We start from the raw sequence: 20,301 nt of genomic DNA, 5'->3' as shown, positions 1-20,301 counted from the left end.
TTTTAGAAAATACGCTTTCAGTTATTGATAATTTTCTTAACTTAATGCTTAGAAAATCTTATCTATTGTAATAATTTTTTCTTAATATCTACCTTTTATGTTTTTAAAAATGTTAAATTTGTTGACGATTAATTACTTATAATACTGTTCAACCAGTTTTAAAAAATTATTACATTTAACACAGTGGGTAAAAAGGTGCTTTTTTTTCAAGAACACTCATGTTCATATTTTTGTATCTTAATTATTTTACCCTTAATTTCACCCTTAATTAATTAAATCAATTGAAATATGGAGAAACAGCTGTAGCCTAAATGCAGAAAAACGACTGAGTGCATCCATTTATGGCCAAAAGATGATCTGAAGCTCAATAAATACATAATATCTATTGATTTTTGAAAGAAAAAAAGGCAGAAATATGCAAATGAAAAATTTAATATATTTGGTAAAGTAATGACATTTTAGGTTTTCTATTTAACAGATTTTTTTTTCTTTTTTTTGATTAAGGTGATTTTAAACCCTTAAACTATTTTTTTTCTTTCAAAAATCAATAGATATTGTGCATTTATTGAGCTTCAGATCTTCTTTCAGTCGTTTTTCTGCATTTATGCGACAGCTGTTTCTCAATATTTCAATTGATGTTACTGGCTGTAAACTAAGACACGTCAGACAAAACAAAATCCGTTTTGTTCTGTAAATGGCTCATGTTTTAAATGTTGCTGTGGAGTGCTTTTACATTAATAGTTGCAAAAATTCCCTTTATCGGCGTGTGGTTTTTGCTAGTTTTCCTACAATCTTTGTCATCCTGCTACTGAACAGGCTGATGGTGCATTCAGGGGACAGAAATAGAACCACTAATGCCACTTCTGTTATAAAAATGAAAAAGAAAATGAAAACTTAAGGGACCAACATTTTAGAGAAGTTGGAAAAAAAGGTTGTTTTACAAATATAAAACCATCAGGACAGAGCAGCGTGAGCAGCTCTATTGTTATCAGGTATTGGATTGTACTGCGCTGTGAGGATATGATCAAGTGGAAGGCACAGATGTACAGATGGAGGAACATGTTTTCCTGTCGCCACTTGACAGCTGGTCTGGAGCATTCAGGTGTTTGGAATCACAGTTCTAAGGAGGCGGCACAAAACCTACAGTTATATGGTTAAAAGACAGTCACTATGGAGGGGAATTTAAGGAAGTTTGTCCTGCAGTTTGTCATTTAGTATTTATCGTTAGACAAGACCATTTAAATGCATTTAATGGCCCACTCTGATCATCAGTTGTCTTTAAAGTATGTCATTTTCAGCCAAAATCAAAAACTGCCTTTTTCTTTGACATAATTTCGGCAGTTCATTCACAAATTCACTCTGAATTTTGGGCGGGACTTTCAGTGTAGAGTAAGTCCACTCCCATTTCCCATGATCCGTCTGTTTACACCAAGGGTTGGCAACCTTTAACAATAAAAGAGCCATTTGGTCTCGTTTTCTACTGATCAAAATCTAGAAGGAGCCGTATCTTTACCTTTTACCTTTCGTAGAAGACAAATTAGCGAAAAATCTAGCTCGTTACTTAATTATTAGCTGAACTCCAAATTAACATAAAATTCCTCGGTAAATTTAATCAACCAAAAATGTTAGCATGTTGCTAAAAGAAAAGCTAAACTCTAAATTAGCATTAAAACTCCAGTAAATAACAAATTAGCCAAAAATGTTAGCATATATTGTTAAAATATTAGCTTAACTCCAAATGAGCCAAAAAAGCTAGCTTGTTGTTTAATTACCAGCTGAACTCCGAAATTGCCTCAAATTCCTCAGTAAACTAAATTAGTAAAAAATGTTAGCATGTTGCTAAAATAGAAGCTAAATTCTAAATTATTCCCAAAAAAGTAGATAACAAATTAGCCAAAAATGTTAGCATATATTGTTAAAATATTAGCTAAACTCCAAATTAGCATAAAAAATCATTAGAAGCCAAATTAGCCAAAAAAGCTAGCTTGTTGTTTAATTACCAGCTGAACTCTGAAATTGCCTCAAATTCCTCAGTAAACTAAATTAGTAAAAAATGTTAGCATGTTGCTAAAATAGAAGCTAAATTCTAAATTATTCCCAAAAAAGTAGATAACAAATTAACTGGAAACATCAGGAATTTTTCTAAAACATTAGCTAAACTCAAAATTAGCCGAAAACCTCCAGTGGAAAAAAAAACTAGCAAAAAATGTTACCATGTTGCTAAAATAAAAGCTAACCTCTAAATATTCTGAAAATTATTATTTTATTTTTCTTCAGCCAGAGAGCCACCATAGAGAGATAAAAGATCCACATGTGGTTCTGGAGCCACAGGTTGCAGACCCCTGGTTTACACGCTCTCCCTCTAGCTTACAGCCCCTCACAACGCCAATTTAACTTTAGCGGTGCAGCAGAAGCAGAGAGTGGTTTTGGAGCTATCCAGCTGTTCTGTTTTGAGCCAGACATCAGCTCAGATGAAGGAAAACAAAGACATACTTGGAGTATAGCAGGAAGCTCATGCTCCACCCAGCATATATTCTATATCATTTCAAAAGGAATTTTTTGTCTATCCATGATTCATAATGATTTCTATGCTCAGATATGCAATTTTGAGCTTAATTTTCTTAATAAATGTCCGTCATCATCAGAAAAAAAACACAAGAACATGTTAAAAACACAATTTTTATTGGAGTCAGTCTTTAAAACAACCAAAAATTCAACTTGTACAACTTAGAATGCGATAATATAATGTGTTCTAATGATAATCAGTATGTGTTACATATGGTGTGAATCACATTAGGTTTAATGAAATGATGTAAGGGAGTGTTCTGAGGATAATCAATAAGCACTCAATGTTGTTACTGGAAAACTTGATCTGCAATGTGCAGATATAATTTCTGGATTCATCTATCACATGATGTGTGACTCATGTCATTGTTTAATACAATCATTTAAGAATATTTTCTGAGAATTATCAATAAATACTCCATTTTGTTACTTGACAAAAAAATCTGCACTTGATCTGATCAGAACCGGAATATGATGCAAAAAATTTAAATGTAAGAACTTGGTAGGGATTACATAAGTTTGCTCCTTCCCAGTCTTTTTCAAGAAATAGATCAAACTATAATTGACTTCAGTTAATAATCAGTATATTAAACTAATCTAATGTGACCTAACTGTGTACTGTGTACTGCAAAAATCTCTATGTATGATTTTGAGATGTAATTATTTTCCTCTTACATTTACGTACATTTTTCTGCACTTCATGTTTCAACTTCCTGTTGTTGTCCCATTAAAGCACTGACTACAGCCCTCCACCATCAGGGCGTCTTGCATTCATCCAGGCATTCACCTGTGTTTACCAAACACATTCAAACCTGTCAAACAGCTACAGCTTAGGGGAAGTCGGATCCTGTAACAGAGTACATATCCCCAGAGCCTCTGCTTCATGCATACTTCATGAAGTGCAATGGCCCAGTCAAAGTCCAGACATCAGTCTGATTGAAGTATCCAAAAGGGACTCTGTGAGTGATGTGTCCATAGATACATTTAGGTGAAATGAAGCAACTCTGTGGCTTAAATGTAGGAGGATGGTGACGACACACATGCATTATTTATTACAGGTCATGTACTTTAAGAAGTATATGACCTTTAATTGGCTGCAAATTGACCGTGTGGGTTAAGAAGTCACAAATATCTATCCGTATAAGCTCCAATGATTTAGAAGTGAAGTATTTTGGATGAGAGATGTGTTTTTTTTGTCTTTTATGGTGTCGAATGGGTGGAAGGTGCTCTATGGAAATAAGGGGAGAGAGGGGAGTGGATATACCCGCATGTTTTTTTGGTTCAGGTCTGAAATCATTGTTAATGATTGAACGCCTAACAACCCACGGTGAACTCTGAGGACCTGCATGTTGCTGATGTGGATGCTCACTCACCCAGAAGTAACCCAAAGAGTAAATACCCTTCCCTAAAACAAAGAGCTGAAATTAGAAGCAGTTGTTCTTCTACGGTTGGTTGTTAAAAACTAGGGTGAAGGGTGGGAAGCCGTTGACGCTTTCACAGACCACCGTGGCCTTACCCACCCATCCTGTGTGCCGCTCAGCCTTTTTTTCTTCCCTGCAGTGACTTGTCATGTTTTTGGTCACATGATTCGAGACGTCAATGCTTGTGAAACTGCCTGGGGAGAAGAGTCCAGAGCTGCTTTTGTCCGGCCGTTGCTTCACATCTGCACGCTTCTTCCACAGGTTCAAGTGTTTCTTGATGTGATTTTGTGGGACAGAGTTCAACGTTGGTTCTGAAATGGTCAGATTGGGTGGGTGGGCAGATGGTGAGAGTCAGACTGGATGCTGGTCTGAGTTTGGAGCTGTCTAGCTGTGACCATAGTGCAAAACCGCGTCCTTTTGGTTTTATACTCCCCCATGCAAAGGGTCTGTCAATGTATTATTTTTAATGAGGAAAACTTCCTCTTTTCATGTTTAAATTTTCACCATATTGTTATAGAAAATTTCAGAGAGTAGGATAGTTGCATTTTAATCTAACGTTACTTCATGGGAAGACTAGCCAATAAGCAGTAAGACTTAAAACCTTTAGTTTGTGGACATGTTCAGCAGTTTGACTCGTTAACAAAATCCACTTTGTATGCTATTAACTAGCTTAAAGCAGAGTATAATACATTGTTCACATATCAATTCTCTAGAAAGATGATAGAAAAATTGAAAAAATATGAAAATATTATAAACTGCGCATTACAATTTGATATATTAAACCCAAGAAATAAGACGAGAAACGTAATACGTGTAGAATTTTAAGGTTGGTTGAACCACATTTTTACATTAATTTTGATTATTTTTCATGTTAAAAAAGTTACTTACTTTTAATCGAAGTTAGTTACTAAATATTAAAACATAATATAAGCCATGATCAGCCAGGTTTCGATATACTTTCTATCTACTCTGAGTTTTATTCATATGTAGTTTAGTCTCATTTTGTTGGATGTGAGGGGTCGGTGGTTGAGGTGAAAATCGACTTGGCGATGTATCACGATATTTTGTTTTACCGATACTTGTATCAATTTAAAATGTTGATAATCGGTTGAACACTCCAAAAATATATATTTTTAAAATATATATATTTGTTTCCAAAGTAAAATTAAAATAAAGGTTTATTCCTGTAGCAACTTGTTTTAGACGACATTGGACGCATGTGTCTGAAGTGCGGCAGATGGTATAGTGCTGTGTGTCGATGCGTGGATGAGAGCCTGACCCGGAGGCTGTGGTGATCGTCAATGAGGCCAGCACAATCAATCTGTTCCATTGCTCTGCTAAATATCAGCATGTGAGCACATCCTGACCGGCGAGGGGAGAGCGAAGCCTTGTTTTGCACCATATCTGCCGAGCTGCACTTGTAGCTCCAACTGGCAGGATCTGTATGTAGGTAAAAGGCTACAGATGTCTTAGGAAACTGTGGTTGAGTTCATAAAGTGCTGTTTTGCACACTAGGCCGTCTGCAGATGTTGCATGTTTAAGGATATTTCACAGTTTTGGGATTAGAGATGACTCAAAGACTAAAGACTGTCAGCTCTGAGTTTGCCAAGTAATGTAAAGTGTTAAAGAAAGCACCTGACAGAAGCAGTGATGCAATGGTTTCACTTTAAAGGCAAAGCAACGTTATTTCTTCAAACTCGTGCTGCAGTTTTACAGCACTCACTGGGTTTTGGTTTCCTCACATGGCAGTAAAATTTGGGTTTCCTCTGTGCCTACCTGTCTCTCTATTTTTGTTTGGGCCCAGGTCCCTCTGTCCACCCACAGACAGGATGAAGGTCAGAAAGAGAGGCGTCGGATTACTTTAAGGTTGCCAGAATCACAATTTTACTGCAAGGTCCCACATTGCACCTGCTCTATATCAGTAATGTCACCTTTATAAATGAAGTTATTTAGGATTTTTTTTCTGCTGTGCAAATTTTAAAGACACTGAATTCCTCTTAATAGTTGAAACTGGCATATTTCTTGGTAGATTATAGTTTCTATCCTTTCGATTTGTATATTCAAAGAGTTTGAGTGCACTTTTAATAACCAACTATAATAATATCGACTTCTTTATTAAATTGAAACATTTGTTTGCAACTCTGTTGCTATGATAATCATGAGCCACCAGAGGGAGCTACAGTTACAGGCAACAGAGAAACTACTGCAAATCCTCTCCATTCTATTCTTTGTTTTAAAAACAGAATATTCATGTCTGCTGAGTTTATTAATGGCTTTTTGTGCTTGTTTTCTTTAGAGAGGCCTTTGGAAGAGCCTGGCTGGAGCCGGTTGCAGCTCACAGTGGTGATCCTGGTGCCCTGCTGCCTGCTGTGTGTGGGGATCCTGCTCGGCGTGTGTGCCGTGCAGGGCCACCGTTGTGCCTACAGTCGAACCCACAAGCAAGACCCAGAAGAGCCTCTGGATGACCAGATGTTGATGTCTCCTGATAAATGTCTGAAAGATCTGATTTATGACATGAGCACTTCCGGCTCAGGATCAGGTACACGGAAAGCCCAGCAGCTGTTTCCAACTTCTGTGGAAAAGTCTCATTTGTTTAACTGTAAATGCTGTTGACCTTGCAGGGCTTCCTCTCCTGGTCCAGAGAACCATAGCTCGAACTATCGTCCTACAGGAGACCATCGGGAAAGGCCGTTATGGGGAGGTGTGGCGCGGGAAGTGGCGTGGAGAGGATGTAGCGGTAAAGATCTTCTCCTCCAGGGATGAGAGGTCTTGGTTCCGTGAAGCTGAGATTTACCAGACTATCATGCTCAGGCATGAAAACATCCTGGGATTCATTGCTGCTGATAACAAAGGTTTCAAAACTAGTAACTTCTGGAAATAAAATCTAAATGAATGTGATGATCATATCAGTGTATGACCCTGCTGGTCTGTTTTCCCAAGATAACGGCTCCTGGACGCAGCTCTGGTTGGTTTCAGAGTACCACGAGCACGGCTCCCTTTACGATTACCTGAACAGGTACACCGTCTCAGTGGAGGGCATGGTTGTCCTGGCCTTGTCTATAGCAAGTGGGCTGGCACACCTTCACATGGAAATTATTGGCACACAAGGTAAGGTTGTTCCTGACTGTCTAAATGTAAAAATGTGTTGAGAATTAATGTTAATCTAAGATGGTAATCAATACATTTCCACTCCGATTGTCTTTTGATCTGTTTTAAAAGCATTTTAATTAGGATTTAGACAAAATCAATAGATCTGTGTCGGTTTCTTGGACAAATTTACTTCAGAGTTATGGCTGCTGGCGCCCCCTTTCCCATCACCAATAAATGAGCTATCTATTTACACTCTCTCCCACTAGCTTACAGCCCTTCACACCATAACCTAACATTACCGGTTCAACAGAAATTGTGAGCCATATTGGAGCTATCCAGATGAATCAGAATGGAGCAGACCAGGGAGTTTGTGGCCCGCCCAGCAATAGTTTTTTACACCACAAATAAACTCGATTTCCAACGCCCCTTTTTAAAAAAAATCTGCTCCCGATTCGCATAAATTTGAATAAATAATTACTCAGAAATGCAATTTTAAATTGAATTTTGCTTATATTTGTCCTCCATCATTAAAGAAAATGCCACAATAACATTTTAAAAACACCAAAAACACAATTTTCATCATAACGGGTCTTTAATAATTAATTTTTTTCTTTTTTTTATAAACTTGTTAAAGTGTTTTATTGAACACTTTATGATAAATAAGCAGGAATAATGAGAAATCCAGCTTGAAAAGGTTTTTTTTTCAGCTCTATAAAGTATAAAAAGGTGTTTTACAGACATGTTTTTCTTTTTTTTCTCCTCTTTTGGATCTAGGGAAGCCTGCAATCGCACACAGAGACCTAAAATCTAAAAATGTCCTCGTGAGGAAGAACGGTACAGCTGTCATCGCAGATTTGGGTTTGGCTGTGAAACACGACTCCAACACAAATACCATCGACATACCGTCCAACCACAGAGTGGGAACCAAGAGGTTAGAGCGCACAATTAACATCCGCAAAACAGAGAAGGCAGATATCAGAAAGGAAATGTTTGCAAGAACCCAGTTTGTTCACTGAGGTAAATTTAGAGGAACATGTGGTTGATTTTTTAAACATTTGGTCAGAAGTAGTTGAAGAAAGGATGATGCAGATACAGGAATTGTAGTTCAGTTAGGGGAATTTTGTGGTTTTAAATAGTAAATATGATAAAAATTTGCTCTAAAAAAGTTAAATTAACAACCAATTTTGGTTGTTCTGTCAACAATTCACTCTTTATGATTGATTTAAACAATTTCATGCTAAAAATGCATAGATGGAAGATAAAGGTTAAAGTTTTGAACGTCAAACACAAAATGGATTAAGCAAATTTCCCAAGCAGCACGGGGCTTTTATGCCATTAAGCTTTAATGATTTTGTCCCCTGCAGGTACATGGCTCCAGAGATCCTGGACGAGTCGATCAATATGAACACATTTGAGTCATTCAAGCGAGCGGATATCTATTCGCTGGGCCTGGTGTTTTGGGAACTGGCCAGAAGATGCTCTGTAAGAGGTATCGTTTGAAAAAAAACACGCACATATGCACAGTCACTTGTTTTTTAATCGGTCTTAACAGCACAAACGCAGCTCCTGTGGTGAATTTAGAGCACCTCCTCTAGCTTGTCACTTTCCACCCCACTCATGCCAATTTGTGGTGATTTACATGTTCGTCCTGCTCGGTGCAGCGCACTTCATCCCTCAAATTGAGCTGGTGAGGAGGAGCATAATAATAAACAATGTTTTTTTTCCATTCTCCCAGGACTTCATGAAGACTTCCAGCTGCCTTATTATGACATGGTGCCTTCAGATCCGTCCATTGAGGACATGAGGAAAGTGGTGTGTGACCAGAAACTCAGACCCAACATTCCCAACCAGTGGCAGAGCTGTGAGGTGAGACAAGCAAAAGTGTAGAAAATAGACATTGCCTAGCTTTATTTGTAATACATAATACATTTATTTGTGTTGACACAATACAAAAGTGTCTTTGGACTAAGAAGATTAAACTGTAAATTAAAAAGAGAAACTTAAAGAAATTTTAACCCTGTAAAACCCACTATATTCTTCAAGATACATATCCCGATACCTGTCTCCTGTAGGGCTGGGCAATATGGACTTTTTATATCAGGATATAGTTTTTTGTCATATCGGGCGATAAGAATATATTTCTTATAAGTCTAATGCGATAGACTCATTCCTCTATTAAAAATAGGTTATATCATGATATGTATCGTTATCGTTTTATCGCCAAGCTCTAGTCTCACAATACAATATGTATCATGATATTTCCCAAGACTGTACCACAACTATTTTTTGTGGTACTCATCCCAAGTAAAGATTAAGTAGTACATGTCTCATAACAACAAAAACCCCAAGGCTGACTAAAAATTTACCACAAGCTGGTTCAGTGTGCTGTGCTGCCAACTAGTGGTCGGAGGGTTGGGTGGAAAACAAAAGTAAGACGCTGAAGGATATTTATAAATTACGTAAATATCATCTTGTTAGCATTTTAAATTGATATATATCACTTAGTTTTTGCTCACGACAATGTTAAGAACATGCTACAAAGATGCAAAAATGTTCACACGAGTGTTCAAGAAAAAAATCACTATTCACCCACTGTCTCATATTTAATCCACCCATTTTTATCATGGTGTAGCTGTATTATAGATAATTAATTATTATCTCAATTTGCATTCGTTAACTATGGCAAAATGAATAACAATAGATGAGTTATTTTTTTTCCATTAAGTTTACAAGATCAGCTAAAATTTTCCTGCCAAGAAGTGTTTTGGGGGTTTCATTGAAGCATTTTCTACTGCCCCTAGTGGAATGATGATGAACTACATGGTAGAAAACAGATCAAGTAATAAACAAAAGGTTTGGAAAGTTTGATCCTGATAACCAGATAGAGGTCTTAGAAATGTGTATGATACAAATGGTTATGTAGAGTTAATAAACTTGTTATTTTGTGATAAAGTATCACACTTCTCACAACTAAAAAAGGATCAAAACAATCACTAATTTAGGAAATGTAGAAACACACATTGTCTTTTTGGTTAAAGAATGAGTAGAGATGGAGAATTACCACAAATGTGTGCAGAAAACAGGTAAACATTGTGGACTTTTACAAAATAGGGCAAAGCACTCAGGTTAAATGATCAATTCTTAATTGGTATCTAACTTTGCCAAAAAAAAAATGTAGGGAAGTGTGCATCTTTTTGCAACTGCTTTACAGTCAATGAGTCAAATAAGCGAAACAGTGACAATGTCAGCCAGATAAGTTTTTATTCTGTTTAAAGAATATTATTTTTGTCACTTTATGTTGTTCTGAATGTGGAGCGTCAATCTGATGCTGCTATATGTTCAATGTGGATTCACAATTAAGAATTTTTCTGAAAACCTTAAAAAAAAGTTTGATTTTCGAAATTTAGAAAGAGTTCCACCAAATTATTGAGAAGTAAAAAATGTCAAACTGTGTTTAAAACAAGTATTGGGGACTGACTTGGAGCATCTGCAGCAAATGTAGAAAAAAGGAGTTTTCACTTTTGTCTAAATGAAAAGAAATTTACAACATACCATCTGCCAAATGTAATTTCTGAAGGATATATGCATCATATTAAAGTTTAAAGCGCTGAAAATAAAATCATTTAACAATAAAATGCAGTACAAGAAACAACAAAAGCAATTAAACAATAAGATGAGTTTTTAAAAAGTGACTTCTCTGTTTGTATCCCTATCACCCATCTCTTTAAGTTAAGTTTTCAAGATTTAAAGTTTAGCCTCAAATACAAGAGGGGTTTATACAAATATACACTCCAAACAAACTCCTTATCTTTTTGCTCAGCTACTTAACTGGATAATTTAATTAAAAAAAATTCACCATTAAGATTGAATGTACTGTAAAACCTTCTTAAATTGTGCTAACTATCCTCTCCTGTTGTGCAAGGCTCTGCGAGTGATGGGCAAACTGATGCGAGAGTGCTGGTACGCCAACCCCTCCGCTCGGCTGACTGCTCTGCGAGTGAAGAAAACCGTGTCTCAGCTGTGCGCTATCAAGGACATTAAAGACTAGGTGGGCTGGTGGCTCTGCAGACACGCAGGGACAAAAGAGCCGGAGGCCGCCCCCTTCTGGACACTCGGTGCGCACCTTCAGGGCCGTTGTTGGTGCCAAAGCATTCAGGATGGTGCGCTTTTGTACGTGGACACCAGCTTAACCGACACTCACAACCAAACACCTGAAGCTTCAGTAGGAAGAGCCACGCGACGTAAGTCATGTTCAATGTGACCACCATGCTACCTCAGTATTTGAAGTGCCCACTTGACGTTGCACATGTTTTGTGTTTTTGTGCCATACACTGTAGCAAATGCAGTACTGCTAAAAAAAAAAAAGAAGAAAAAAACAAAAGAAAAAATAGATTTACGGGACAAATACTATGAAATATGACACGTAAAAAGCAGACTTTTCCAAATAATCTAAAGAAATTTTGCACACTTTTATGTTAACTTGTGATTTTTTGTGAGCTTTAAGAAAGGGAATATAATACAGCTATTCAATGCTTTTTTTAAATTATTTTTATCACAAATATGATTTAGATAAGGTTATGAGTAAGAACCCTAAGCTTCTAGATAATAGAATTTAAGTAAAAGTTATTTTTTTATTATTAAACTGGTGCCACAAACATTTACTGTGGATGTAAATGGTCAAAATAAAAAGCTTTGATTTATTTAATACGGTTGACCTTTTCTCCAGCACCTTGAACTTTCTAGACATCTAATGAATTGTTAAAATATATATGTGTAATTTTCAGAGCCTAACACAGCAGTTGCTGTTTTATTTTCTTAAAATAAAGTTAAGTGAAGCTATAAATCCAAATATTTTTGCACATTTATGAACTACAAAACTATGATAGAATTAAAAACAATTGCTTCATAAAGAGCAGATTAATGACTTTTACATTTTTTTATTTTAAAAACAGATATTTACATCTCATATTAGACGACAAAGGAAAAAAAAAACATTTCAGGACATGGAAGATATTGTTGCACAAAATGATGTTGGGACAACAAACTGCATTAATACAGATTATAAAGAGAGGTTGGATTATTAATGCGACTGTCTGCCGATAAAAGCCTTTATGTAACAGGCTCAGGGAAGGTGCAAAAGAGTAAATCTGTACACCCACTGTGCTTGTATGAACCAGTGAGGGTTCAGGCGTTATCATATTAGCTGATTTATCATTGAAATGTTTGTGAAAATGACATTTGTAGCCTTAAATCCTCGTTTTTTGCAGTTACTCACTTTCATTAAACTGCCAGATATCAGTGTTTGACATGTTACATCAGAAAAAAGTGTTGTAAATAGTTTTCTCTGAAACGCAAGTCATGTTTTTTGACCTGTTGGTAAATATCAGCTCCTGTGCAGGTCTCCATGTGTTCCTCTCTCTGGATTATTTCTGTGTAGCAACAGCGTTGAATATAAAAAATAAAAAAAAAAGGAAAATATTCAGTCAAATTGACCGGCTTTGCTTCTGCATGTCAAATAAAAAGAACCCTGTTGTTTTAGTTGTTGATTTATAGGCTGTATCAGTACGTTTCTTCAACAATCAGATAAAAAAACAAACATTTCTCACTCATTCCTGCTCTTATAAGTGGCTTTATTACATAGGAAAAAAAATATGACAGCTTTTACAATAGAACCTGCTTCTGATTTTCTCAACTCCCATTAAAATGTTTATGTTTTGTGTTGTTCACATGTGGGTTTTGTGCCACAGCAGTGTATCTTTGTTTTCCCTGCACTATTTATTCTGTGATATCTTTGTGGAAATAAACATTTTTTCATGATCTAAATGGTGACATTTCATTTTGTGGATCTTTTCATCACAGTGAAACCAACAGTCATGCAGAACAGTGAAAAAAAATGGAAGCACGTATGGTTAGGTTTCCCGGAACAACTTATCTAAAACACGACACTTTCATCTTCTCCTTCTCTTTCTCTTCTTCACTCAAACCGATGTGAGTCATCTGTGCTTTCTGTTGTGCCGCTCTTCTGGTGTGTGCCGTTAGTGTCCGTTAGGCAGAGGAAATAAAGCTGTAACCCTGAAGACATCAGCACTACATGGATGAGTCAACATCTCAAACATTGTGTGGCTATAGCGGATTTAGCTGTGATGCCTGTCACATAGGCAAAGGTCACTGGATGTTTTGGGTCATGGCTCAAGGGGACACATAAGAAATAGCCACCAAAGATAGATATAATTGAGTTTTGTCCTACTTTGAAAGTTTATATTATTACTGCACCTTTAAGTACTCATTGTTTAAATAAAAGGGAAGGATTGACATTATTGAAGAAACGGGAAAAGAAAATCCCTAAAAAGCAAACACTTGACTCCCCCTCCCCCCCAGCTAAAAATCCATTTTTGATCATCATAATTATCCAGGAAATCTTAATCAAGTCCATCGTCAGAATGTTAATTTTATTAATTAATTCTCAAGTGTTTTAGATTCAGTTACAGTAAAAAAAACAACTAAAAATTATCTGAAAACACATGACACAAAAAAAAAAAAAAACCTTGAGGGTTTTCTTGTGCTTCCTGTGTTTCCTGTCATCAGCATCAGCATTGTTTCATCATTTATGCTAATCCAGCAGATTCGTCCGGATGATGCAACAGGATTACCATTTTAGCCTATCGATTCTTAAACATTTATTTTGTACAGTGCAGCAAATGATCTTTGGGGTCTTTAGTCATAAAAAAACTCCAGTTGAGCTGATTCTTATATATTTAAGTTTAAATGACAGTATATTAACACACTACATTCATTCAGTTGAACTTTACAAGTGATTAATTAAACAATTTTTGACCAATTTTGCATTTATTTAATTCACTGTCATGAAATGGGAAAAAATGTTTATCAAGCCATTAATTGTTAAAGATTTAAAAAGATAAGAGAGGTCTGTAATTTTCATCATAGATATACATCAACTATGAGAGGCAAAATGAGAAAAAAAATCTAGAAAATCACATTTAAAGAATTTGTTTGTAATTTATGGTGGAAAATAAATATTTGGTCACCTACAAACAAACCAGATTTTTGTCTCTCACAGACCTGTAACTTAATCTGTTAGAGGATCCTCTGTCCTCCACTCGTTACCTATATTAATAACACCTGTTTGAACTCGTTATCTATATAAAAAACATCCGTTCAGTCTCAAACTCCACAATGGTCAAGACCAAAGAGCTGTCTTATGGTGCATACACACCGATTTGCGCGACAAATTCGCGTGTCCCGCCCCTTTTTTCACCGCGCGTTGAATTCGCTGCTCGCCGCTTGCCAAAAAAACTGTTCCTGATACCGTGCTCGCATGTGGGAGGAGCTACCAGCTCTGTCTGTGGACATCTCACTTAGAATGAATGGAAGACACTCACAATGTAGAGAAATAATGTTTATTTCTTGTGAAGATTTCTACTAAAACATCAGTAATCATGTCTCCATGTTTGAATTATGAATATTATTAAAATATTTTAAGGGGGCTGTGTCTGGGTAATGAAGGAGGGGCTTCATAAGAAGCATTTCAAGGTCCTGGAGTGTCCAAGCCAGAATCCAGATCTCAACACCATAGAAAATCTTTGGAGGGAGTTGAAAGACTTTGTTGCCCAGCAACAGCCCCAAAACATCACTGCTCTAGAGGAGATCTGCATGGAGGAATGGACCAAAATACAAACAACAGTGACTGCTGTCATTGACAACAGAGTATTTAACAAAGAATTGAGTTGAACTTTTGTTATTGACAAAACACTTACCATAATTTACAAATATATATATATATACATATTTAAATTAGACGATGGGATTCTGGATTTTTTTTCTCATCCTACAAAAAATCATATTTTTAAGTGGGAGAACTTGTAGAATTGGTGGCTGACTGAATATTTTTTGACCCACTGTATGTCTAATTATGATAAAGTGTTATTATAATAACATTATTTACATGTTTATGTGGGCATATATATGGAGCTGTATATTTATTTATTTTATTTCTCAGTTAAGTCATGATTAATCATCCAAAGTTTGATATGTTTACATAAAGATGTCTATTTCTTCTGTTTATTTTATTTAGTATTTAAGTATTTTTGTTTTTTGTTTGCTTCAGATAAACCAATTCCACTTCCAAACAAATGGCAGACGTATGGAGTCTAGCACTCCCTTTGGATTCCACTGCAAACATTTTTAAATTTGAAAATATGGACTACATTTATTTACATTTGCAGCTCTGGTCTCTTCTTGTTTATGACTTCTTAACACATGTTCACAAGAGAAACTATTTATATCTGTCAAGTCTCTGAGCCTGGTGGTGCACACCTCTTCTGGTTTTTACAGACTTCCTAATTCTGTCTACTTTAAAGCTACATACTGCAAAATTTAGCAGACTGACATTTTTCTGATTGTGGATGTCTATGTCGTATCATATGAGTCCTCTTACTAACCCTAAAGTATTAAACACACATTTCAAGTTATTAATTTGGAGAAAAAAAATGCAAAATACATCGTTATAGAACTAAAACCACACATTAGCCACCAGTTACCAAAGATTGGATCGTAGGTACATAGTCTGTAGTATTTGGCCGTTGGGATCTGGGCCCCAATGATGTCCAGACCATGGGAATAGACCCCAGAGCCTAGGGGTGTCCAAATCCAGGCCTCGAGGGTCGCTGTCCTGCACGTTTTACAACCAACCTCCTATTGAAGCTACTGATTGGCTAAACACACCTGATCCAGGTAATCAGCAGCAGATGAGGCAGGATTTCTGGAAAACCAGCATAATTCTGGCCCTCGAGGCCTAAATTTTGACACTCACAACATAGACGCTGATGGTGGTTTAGGCCAGACAGTGCAGAAGTAAAGATAATGGCATAGGTGGGCAGGCGAGATGTCTGGAATGTGGATAAACAAACTTCTCTGAATTTAAAAGGAGTATATTGACTGTGATTGGGTGAGCAGAAAGTGAGGACTTTAGCTATTGGCTCAGCGTGATGAGGACTAATTAATGAGTGACATGTAGAGTGAAGAGTCCAGCAACCCTGAAGATGGTAAATCTTCCTTAATGAAATTGTGCCAAAGCTTCACAAAGTAGAAGTGAAAATTACTTTTGGTTAAAAATCTTCTGGGCAAAAACTATCAGTCAAATCGTATATCAGTAGATAACAAAAAAACATTGTCACTCTGTCTACTTCTTGCTGTACACTGATAAGAAATTTGACTTTCTATGTAGTTACTACATTTAGAATACCAAGTGAATATAAAATATTACTTAAAAACAATTGTGTTTTTTAGGACTGCACCAAAAACTCATAATCTGTGGTATTTTTTTAAATCCTGGAGGATAGACTGGAGTAAAATGAATGTGTTTTCTGTACTGATATGACAGCAGTCTCATCAGGGATTTCCATGTCCTGTGTCCCAGACAGTCCTGTAGTCAGACGGTCGTTGCGACTCCTATGAGGAAATCTGTTAGAACATGTTTTGTCTGTTTTGCTGTTTTGTAGTACAATGTGTTTTCTGGTCAGACACATTCAAGCTCTAATAAATAGTAAATAAAATAGTCCCGTTTCTCCGTATTGACAGGTTTGGAAAGCAGGTTTTGCAAGAATCTGATGAAAACACCATTGTGTAGAGCAGCACAGCGTGTCTTTGTGCGTCTGCCCTCAGACTTACTCGTGTGTGTGTGATGTTTCGTTTGATCCAACCACGTCTGATACCTTTAGCCTAATGTCCCCATGCTCTCAGCCAGAAGTGAGTCAGCCTTTTGTCTCTCCCTGTAAAGTAAGCCTCCCTGATTGGGCGAACGGAGGCCTCAGAGTCAGGCTGAGCTCACTGGAACACAGAGGACCAGGCTGCTGGTGCTGCAACGGGCTGCTTGACTTCTATTCAACTGTCAAGCTTGAAGAAAAAAAAAAAAAAAAGAAAAAAAAAGTGGGGACTTTTTGAAGGGAATTATAAACAAAGCTTCAAAATATACAGATTTTTTTCTTCTTTTCAAATCAGCAGAGCAGCACTTCTGAAGAAGGAGAACAAATAAGTTTCAGAGGTGAACAGGAAAGACTGTGCGTGAGGCAGTGATCTGCAGATGCGGACCCACAACAACCCTCACATGACGTGGATTTCCGTTTTGATACACTTTGCTTCTGGTTACACAGCAGGGCAGAGCCTCACAATCACTGAAGAGCTGCTGCAGGGGAACATGAAGGTGCTCTGAGGACTAGTCCACCATGCAAGCCACCATGAACTCCAACGGACTTCAACGCCGGAGCAGCCAGGACAGCTGCATTGTGGATAACACGCTGAGGAAAAAAAATCCTCTGTGGTACCGGCGCTCACTCAGGGGGAACAATGATCGGCACAAGCAGAACCCTGCCTCCCAGCCTAGAGTGTGCAAGGTGAGACAATGCAGTTTTTCTGCAATTCAATTAGTAAAAAATCCCTTTTTAGATTTATTTCATGCACTTCTTTTTTTTTTTTTTTAGTAAATGCAATCTAAAAAAGCTTAGAACTCATCCAACACTGTATTTTAAAGGAGATTTTTCTTTTTTGCAGCCAAAACAGACAAATTCTTTGGTTGATTACATGGATCCACAAAGGTAAAAATCTCAGATTAAAATTATTTTAAACATTAAAATGTCAGACTTGCTCACATTTTGCTCCACCTTACAGGACCACAGTTGAATTGGAAAAACAAGATAATGAAACGTTTGGGTTTGACATACAGGTGAGTCACATTATATTTTTATTTATTTTTTAACATTTGAGGTTATTTCTGGCTTTGTTTGACCACGTGTCAATTACATCACTCTCTTGCAGACCTACGGCTTGCAGCCCAAAAACAGCTCAGCTGTGGAGATGTGCACGTTCGTGTGCAAGGTGAAGGAGGACAGTGTGGCGGAAAATGCTGGGCTGACCGCAGGTAAAGACGCCCACATCCCCACAGACCCTCCAAAGTCTCGCACGCAGTGTGAGATAAAGATTGAAAGCTGCAGTCCACCTACACACAAAAACAAAAAAAAAAAAATGCTTTCTTATTTGCTTTAGGTGACATTATCATTACCATCAATGGAGTCAGCATTGAAGGATTGTCTCATCAGCAGATACTTGAACTCGTCCGAAAATCAACCAACAGCTTAAAGTGAGTAAATGTGGTCATCTCCTTTAATGCAAATGATGCAACACGAAGAGGAAAACATGTTTTTAATAGAGTTTCTGTGTCTGGTTTCAGGGTGGAGACGGTGTGTGGGAATATAGTGAAGCACTTAGAGCTGGAGAAGAAGCTGAAGATGCTGCAGGTGGGTTACCGAGGCTGAAAGGCCTGTGACCTCAAGTCACCGTTTGTGACCTGAAGTCACCGTTTATAATGTGGGAATGATATGAGCAAAAGTTTAACCACAACTATATCTGTGATGTGCCTGTGCAGCAGTCACTGCGTGAGAAGTGGATGGAGCTTCAGACGCTCACATTACAGGAAAAACGACTAATGCGAGGTGAGCGCTTTTGCTCAGCTGTCAGACCGCAGCACTTCCGTTCTCACAGCCACCGTCATTTCTGCTAAACTGTTCACGGCGGGAGGCAGTGTCTTGCTTTCATAAAATTCTGATGGTGTTTCCCAAGGAAACCGAGCACACCTAAAGCTGCTGACAAACTTCCTGAACATTTTTTAGAAAGTTTGGTCAGCTAAACCTCTGTTGTTTTTCAGGTAACCTAAAGGAGGGCAGTGCTAACTCACTGATGGACTCCTCATCGGCTCCGAGCCCAGAGCTGAGCCGCCGTGGTTGGCGGTTTTCCAGCGACAGCAGCTTCAGGAGTGTGATGACAGACGATAGTGACCAGGCCAGTGTGTTTGGAGATCTGAGCTCACCCAGTCCCTGCAGCGCAATCAGCACCACAGATGATTCCTACTTCTTCTCCAAAGACTTCTCATCACAAAGCAGCTTAAACCGGGCTCCTACCAGCTCCAACCATCACCACCAGCCCATCAGCCGCTCCAGCAGCTCCAGTTTAGCCGGCAGCAGCTGCTCTCTGTCCCCCAGCTGGGAGGAAACGAGGATCTCCTCCTTGTTTGGGACTCTGCCCCGGAAAGGCCGGTCCAGACCCAGTGTGCGCAAACACATCTTCAAGTTACTTCCTGGACTGCAGAGGTCAGTTGAAGAGGAGGAGACGGGATCAGCCGCTCAGTGACTTACACTTTGTACAAAAGGGGCTTCAAGAACTCTACAAAAGTTACATAAAAGCCCTGATGAAAGACACTTCAAAGCCTTTGAGTGAAAAGATTTGTTGAAAATCTATGTAAATGTGAGCTAACTGCAGCTGTGAACCTGCTTTAGAGCATTAGAACTGGGAGTTGAACCACTGTCTGTGTATATACAACTAATGAAATCTATCCTACTAACTTGAACCAACTTTTTCCCACTTTGTGATCAAATGTGACGAGCATTAATCAGAACGGTCGGAGGCCTTTTCCACTGTTCGGTAACGTGACTGTGATTCAGTTTGCGATTGAACAACACTTCAATCCAACTCAGGTGTTCAAAACCAAAACCAAATCTCCAAACCATACAGGAGGCTGCTCAGCTCAAAAACAGGATGTGGGCATGAGAGATCGATTTAACTCTTTAATTTCCAAAATTACTTTCATAACGTACGCTCTACTTTCGACTTTCAATGTTCAGAAAGTTTTTTTTTTTTTTGGTTTCTTTGCATGCTCAGAAAATTCTGTTTTGAATCATGTTTAATGTTCTACATTCATGCCAAATAAATGTATAAAAAATACATTTACTTATTTTGTTTAACCTCATGGTGCAAGGAAACAACATACATCCACCCACACAAATCTCAACTTTTGTTTCTATTTGGACAGAATAAGTGACCCTCAGACACAGATGAGCAATAACACATCTTTATGAAAATATCTTCATCAAAGAAGAGATTCTTTAATGTTTCTAGATGAATTGATATGCTCAGCTGCACTCGGGTTTGCCCCACACTGCAAAAACTGAATTTTAACAACATTTTCAAGAAAAAAAAAATCATTATTTATCTTAAAAAAAATCTTATCAAGAAAGTTTTTCAACAGCACTATAATTGTAGTAAAAAAAACTCTCTTAGATTTTAATTTCTTAAAATAAAATTCTTGGTAAATCAATTTTTTAACAGATTTTTTGTTTGCTTGTTTAAAGAAAATGTTCCAAATATTAAGATTTTTTTA

General features: G+C 37.4%; 2 protein-coding genes across 2 annotated transcripts in view; both read left to right on the top strand.

Moving 5' to 3' along the window:
• The window catches only part of LOC112154726 (activin receptor type-1C), a 19,344-nt gene extending 6,445 nt beyond the window's left edge, over positions 1-12,899 (top strand). Inside the window, exons 3-9 of the mRNA XM_024285860.2 lie at positions 6,283-6,525; positions 6,608-6,838; positions 6,927-7,094; positions 7,851-8,007; positions 8,441-8,565; positions 8,812-8,942; positions 10,999-12,899. Of these exons, the coding sequence (XP_024141628.1) occupies positions 6,283-6,525; positions 6,608-6,838; positions 6,927-7,094; positions 7,851-8,007; positions 8,441-8,565; positions 8,812-8,942; positions 10,999-11,124 (1,181 nt within the window). The 3' untranslated portion in view covers positions 11,125-12,899. The remainder of the gene's footprint in view (positions 1-6,282; positions 6,526-6,607; positions 6,839-6,926; positions 7,095-7,850; positions 8,008-8,440; positions 8,566-8,811; positions 8,943-10,998) is intronic.
• A 3,652-nt stretch (positions 12,900-16,551) lies between these two features.
• LOC112155301 (cytohesin 1 interacting protein) lies at positions 16,552-20,088 on the top strand. Its single transcript, XM_024286833.2, has 8 exons — positions 16,552-17,485; positions 17,643-17,686; positions 17,760-17,814; positions 17,907-18,009; positions 18,135-18,228; positions 18,319-18,385; positions 18,514-18,580; positions 18,793-20,088. Exons 1-8 carry the CDS (start codon positions 17,318-17,320, stop codon positions 19,272-19,274), a joined length of 1,080 nt encoding a protein of 359 aa, XP_024142601.1. The 5' UTR covers positions 16,552-17,317; the 3' UTR covers positions 19,275-20,088.
• The last annotated feature ends 213 nt before the right edge of the window (positions 20,089-20,301 follow it).

Source organism: Oryzias melastigma, linkage group LG21, assembly GCF_002922805.2.
Source record: "Oryzias melastigma strain HK-1 linkage group LG21, ASM292280v2, whole genome shotgun sequence".
Lineage (NCBI taxonomy): Eukaryota > Metazoa > Chordata > Actinopteri > Beloniformes > Adrianichthyidae > Oryzias > Oryzias melastigma.
Note: the sequence above shows the minus strand (reverse complement) of the source record. Positions and strands in the feature narration are given on the sequence as shown.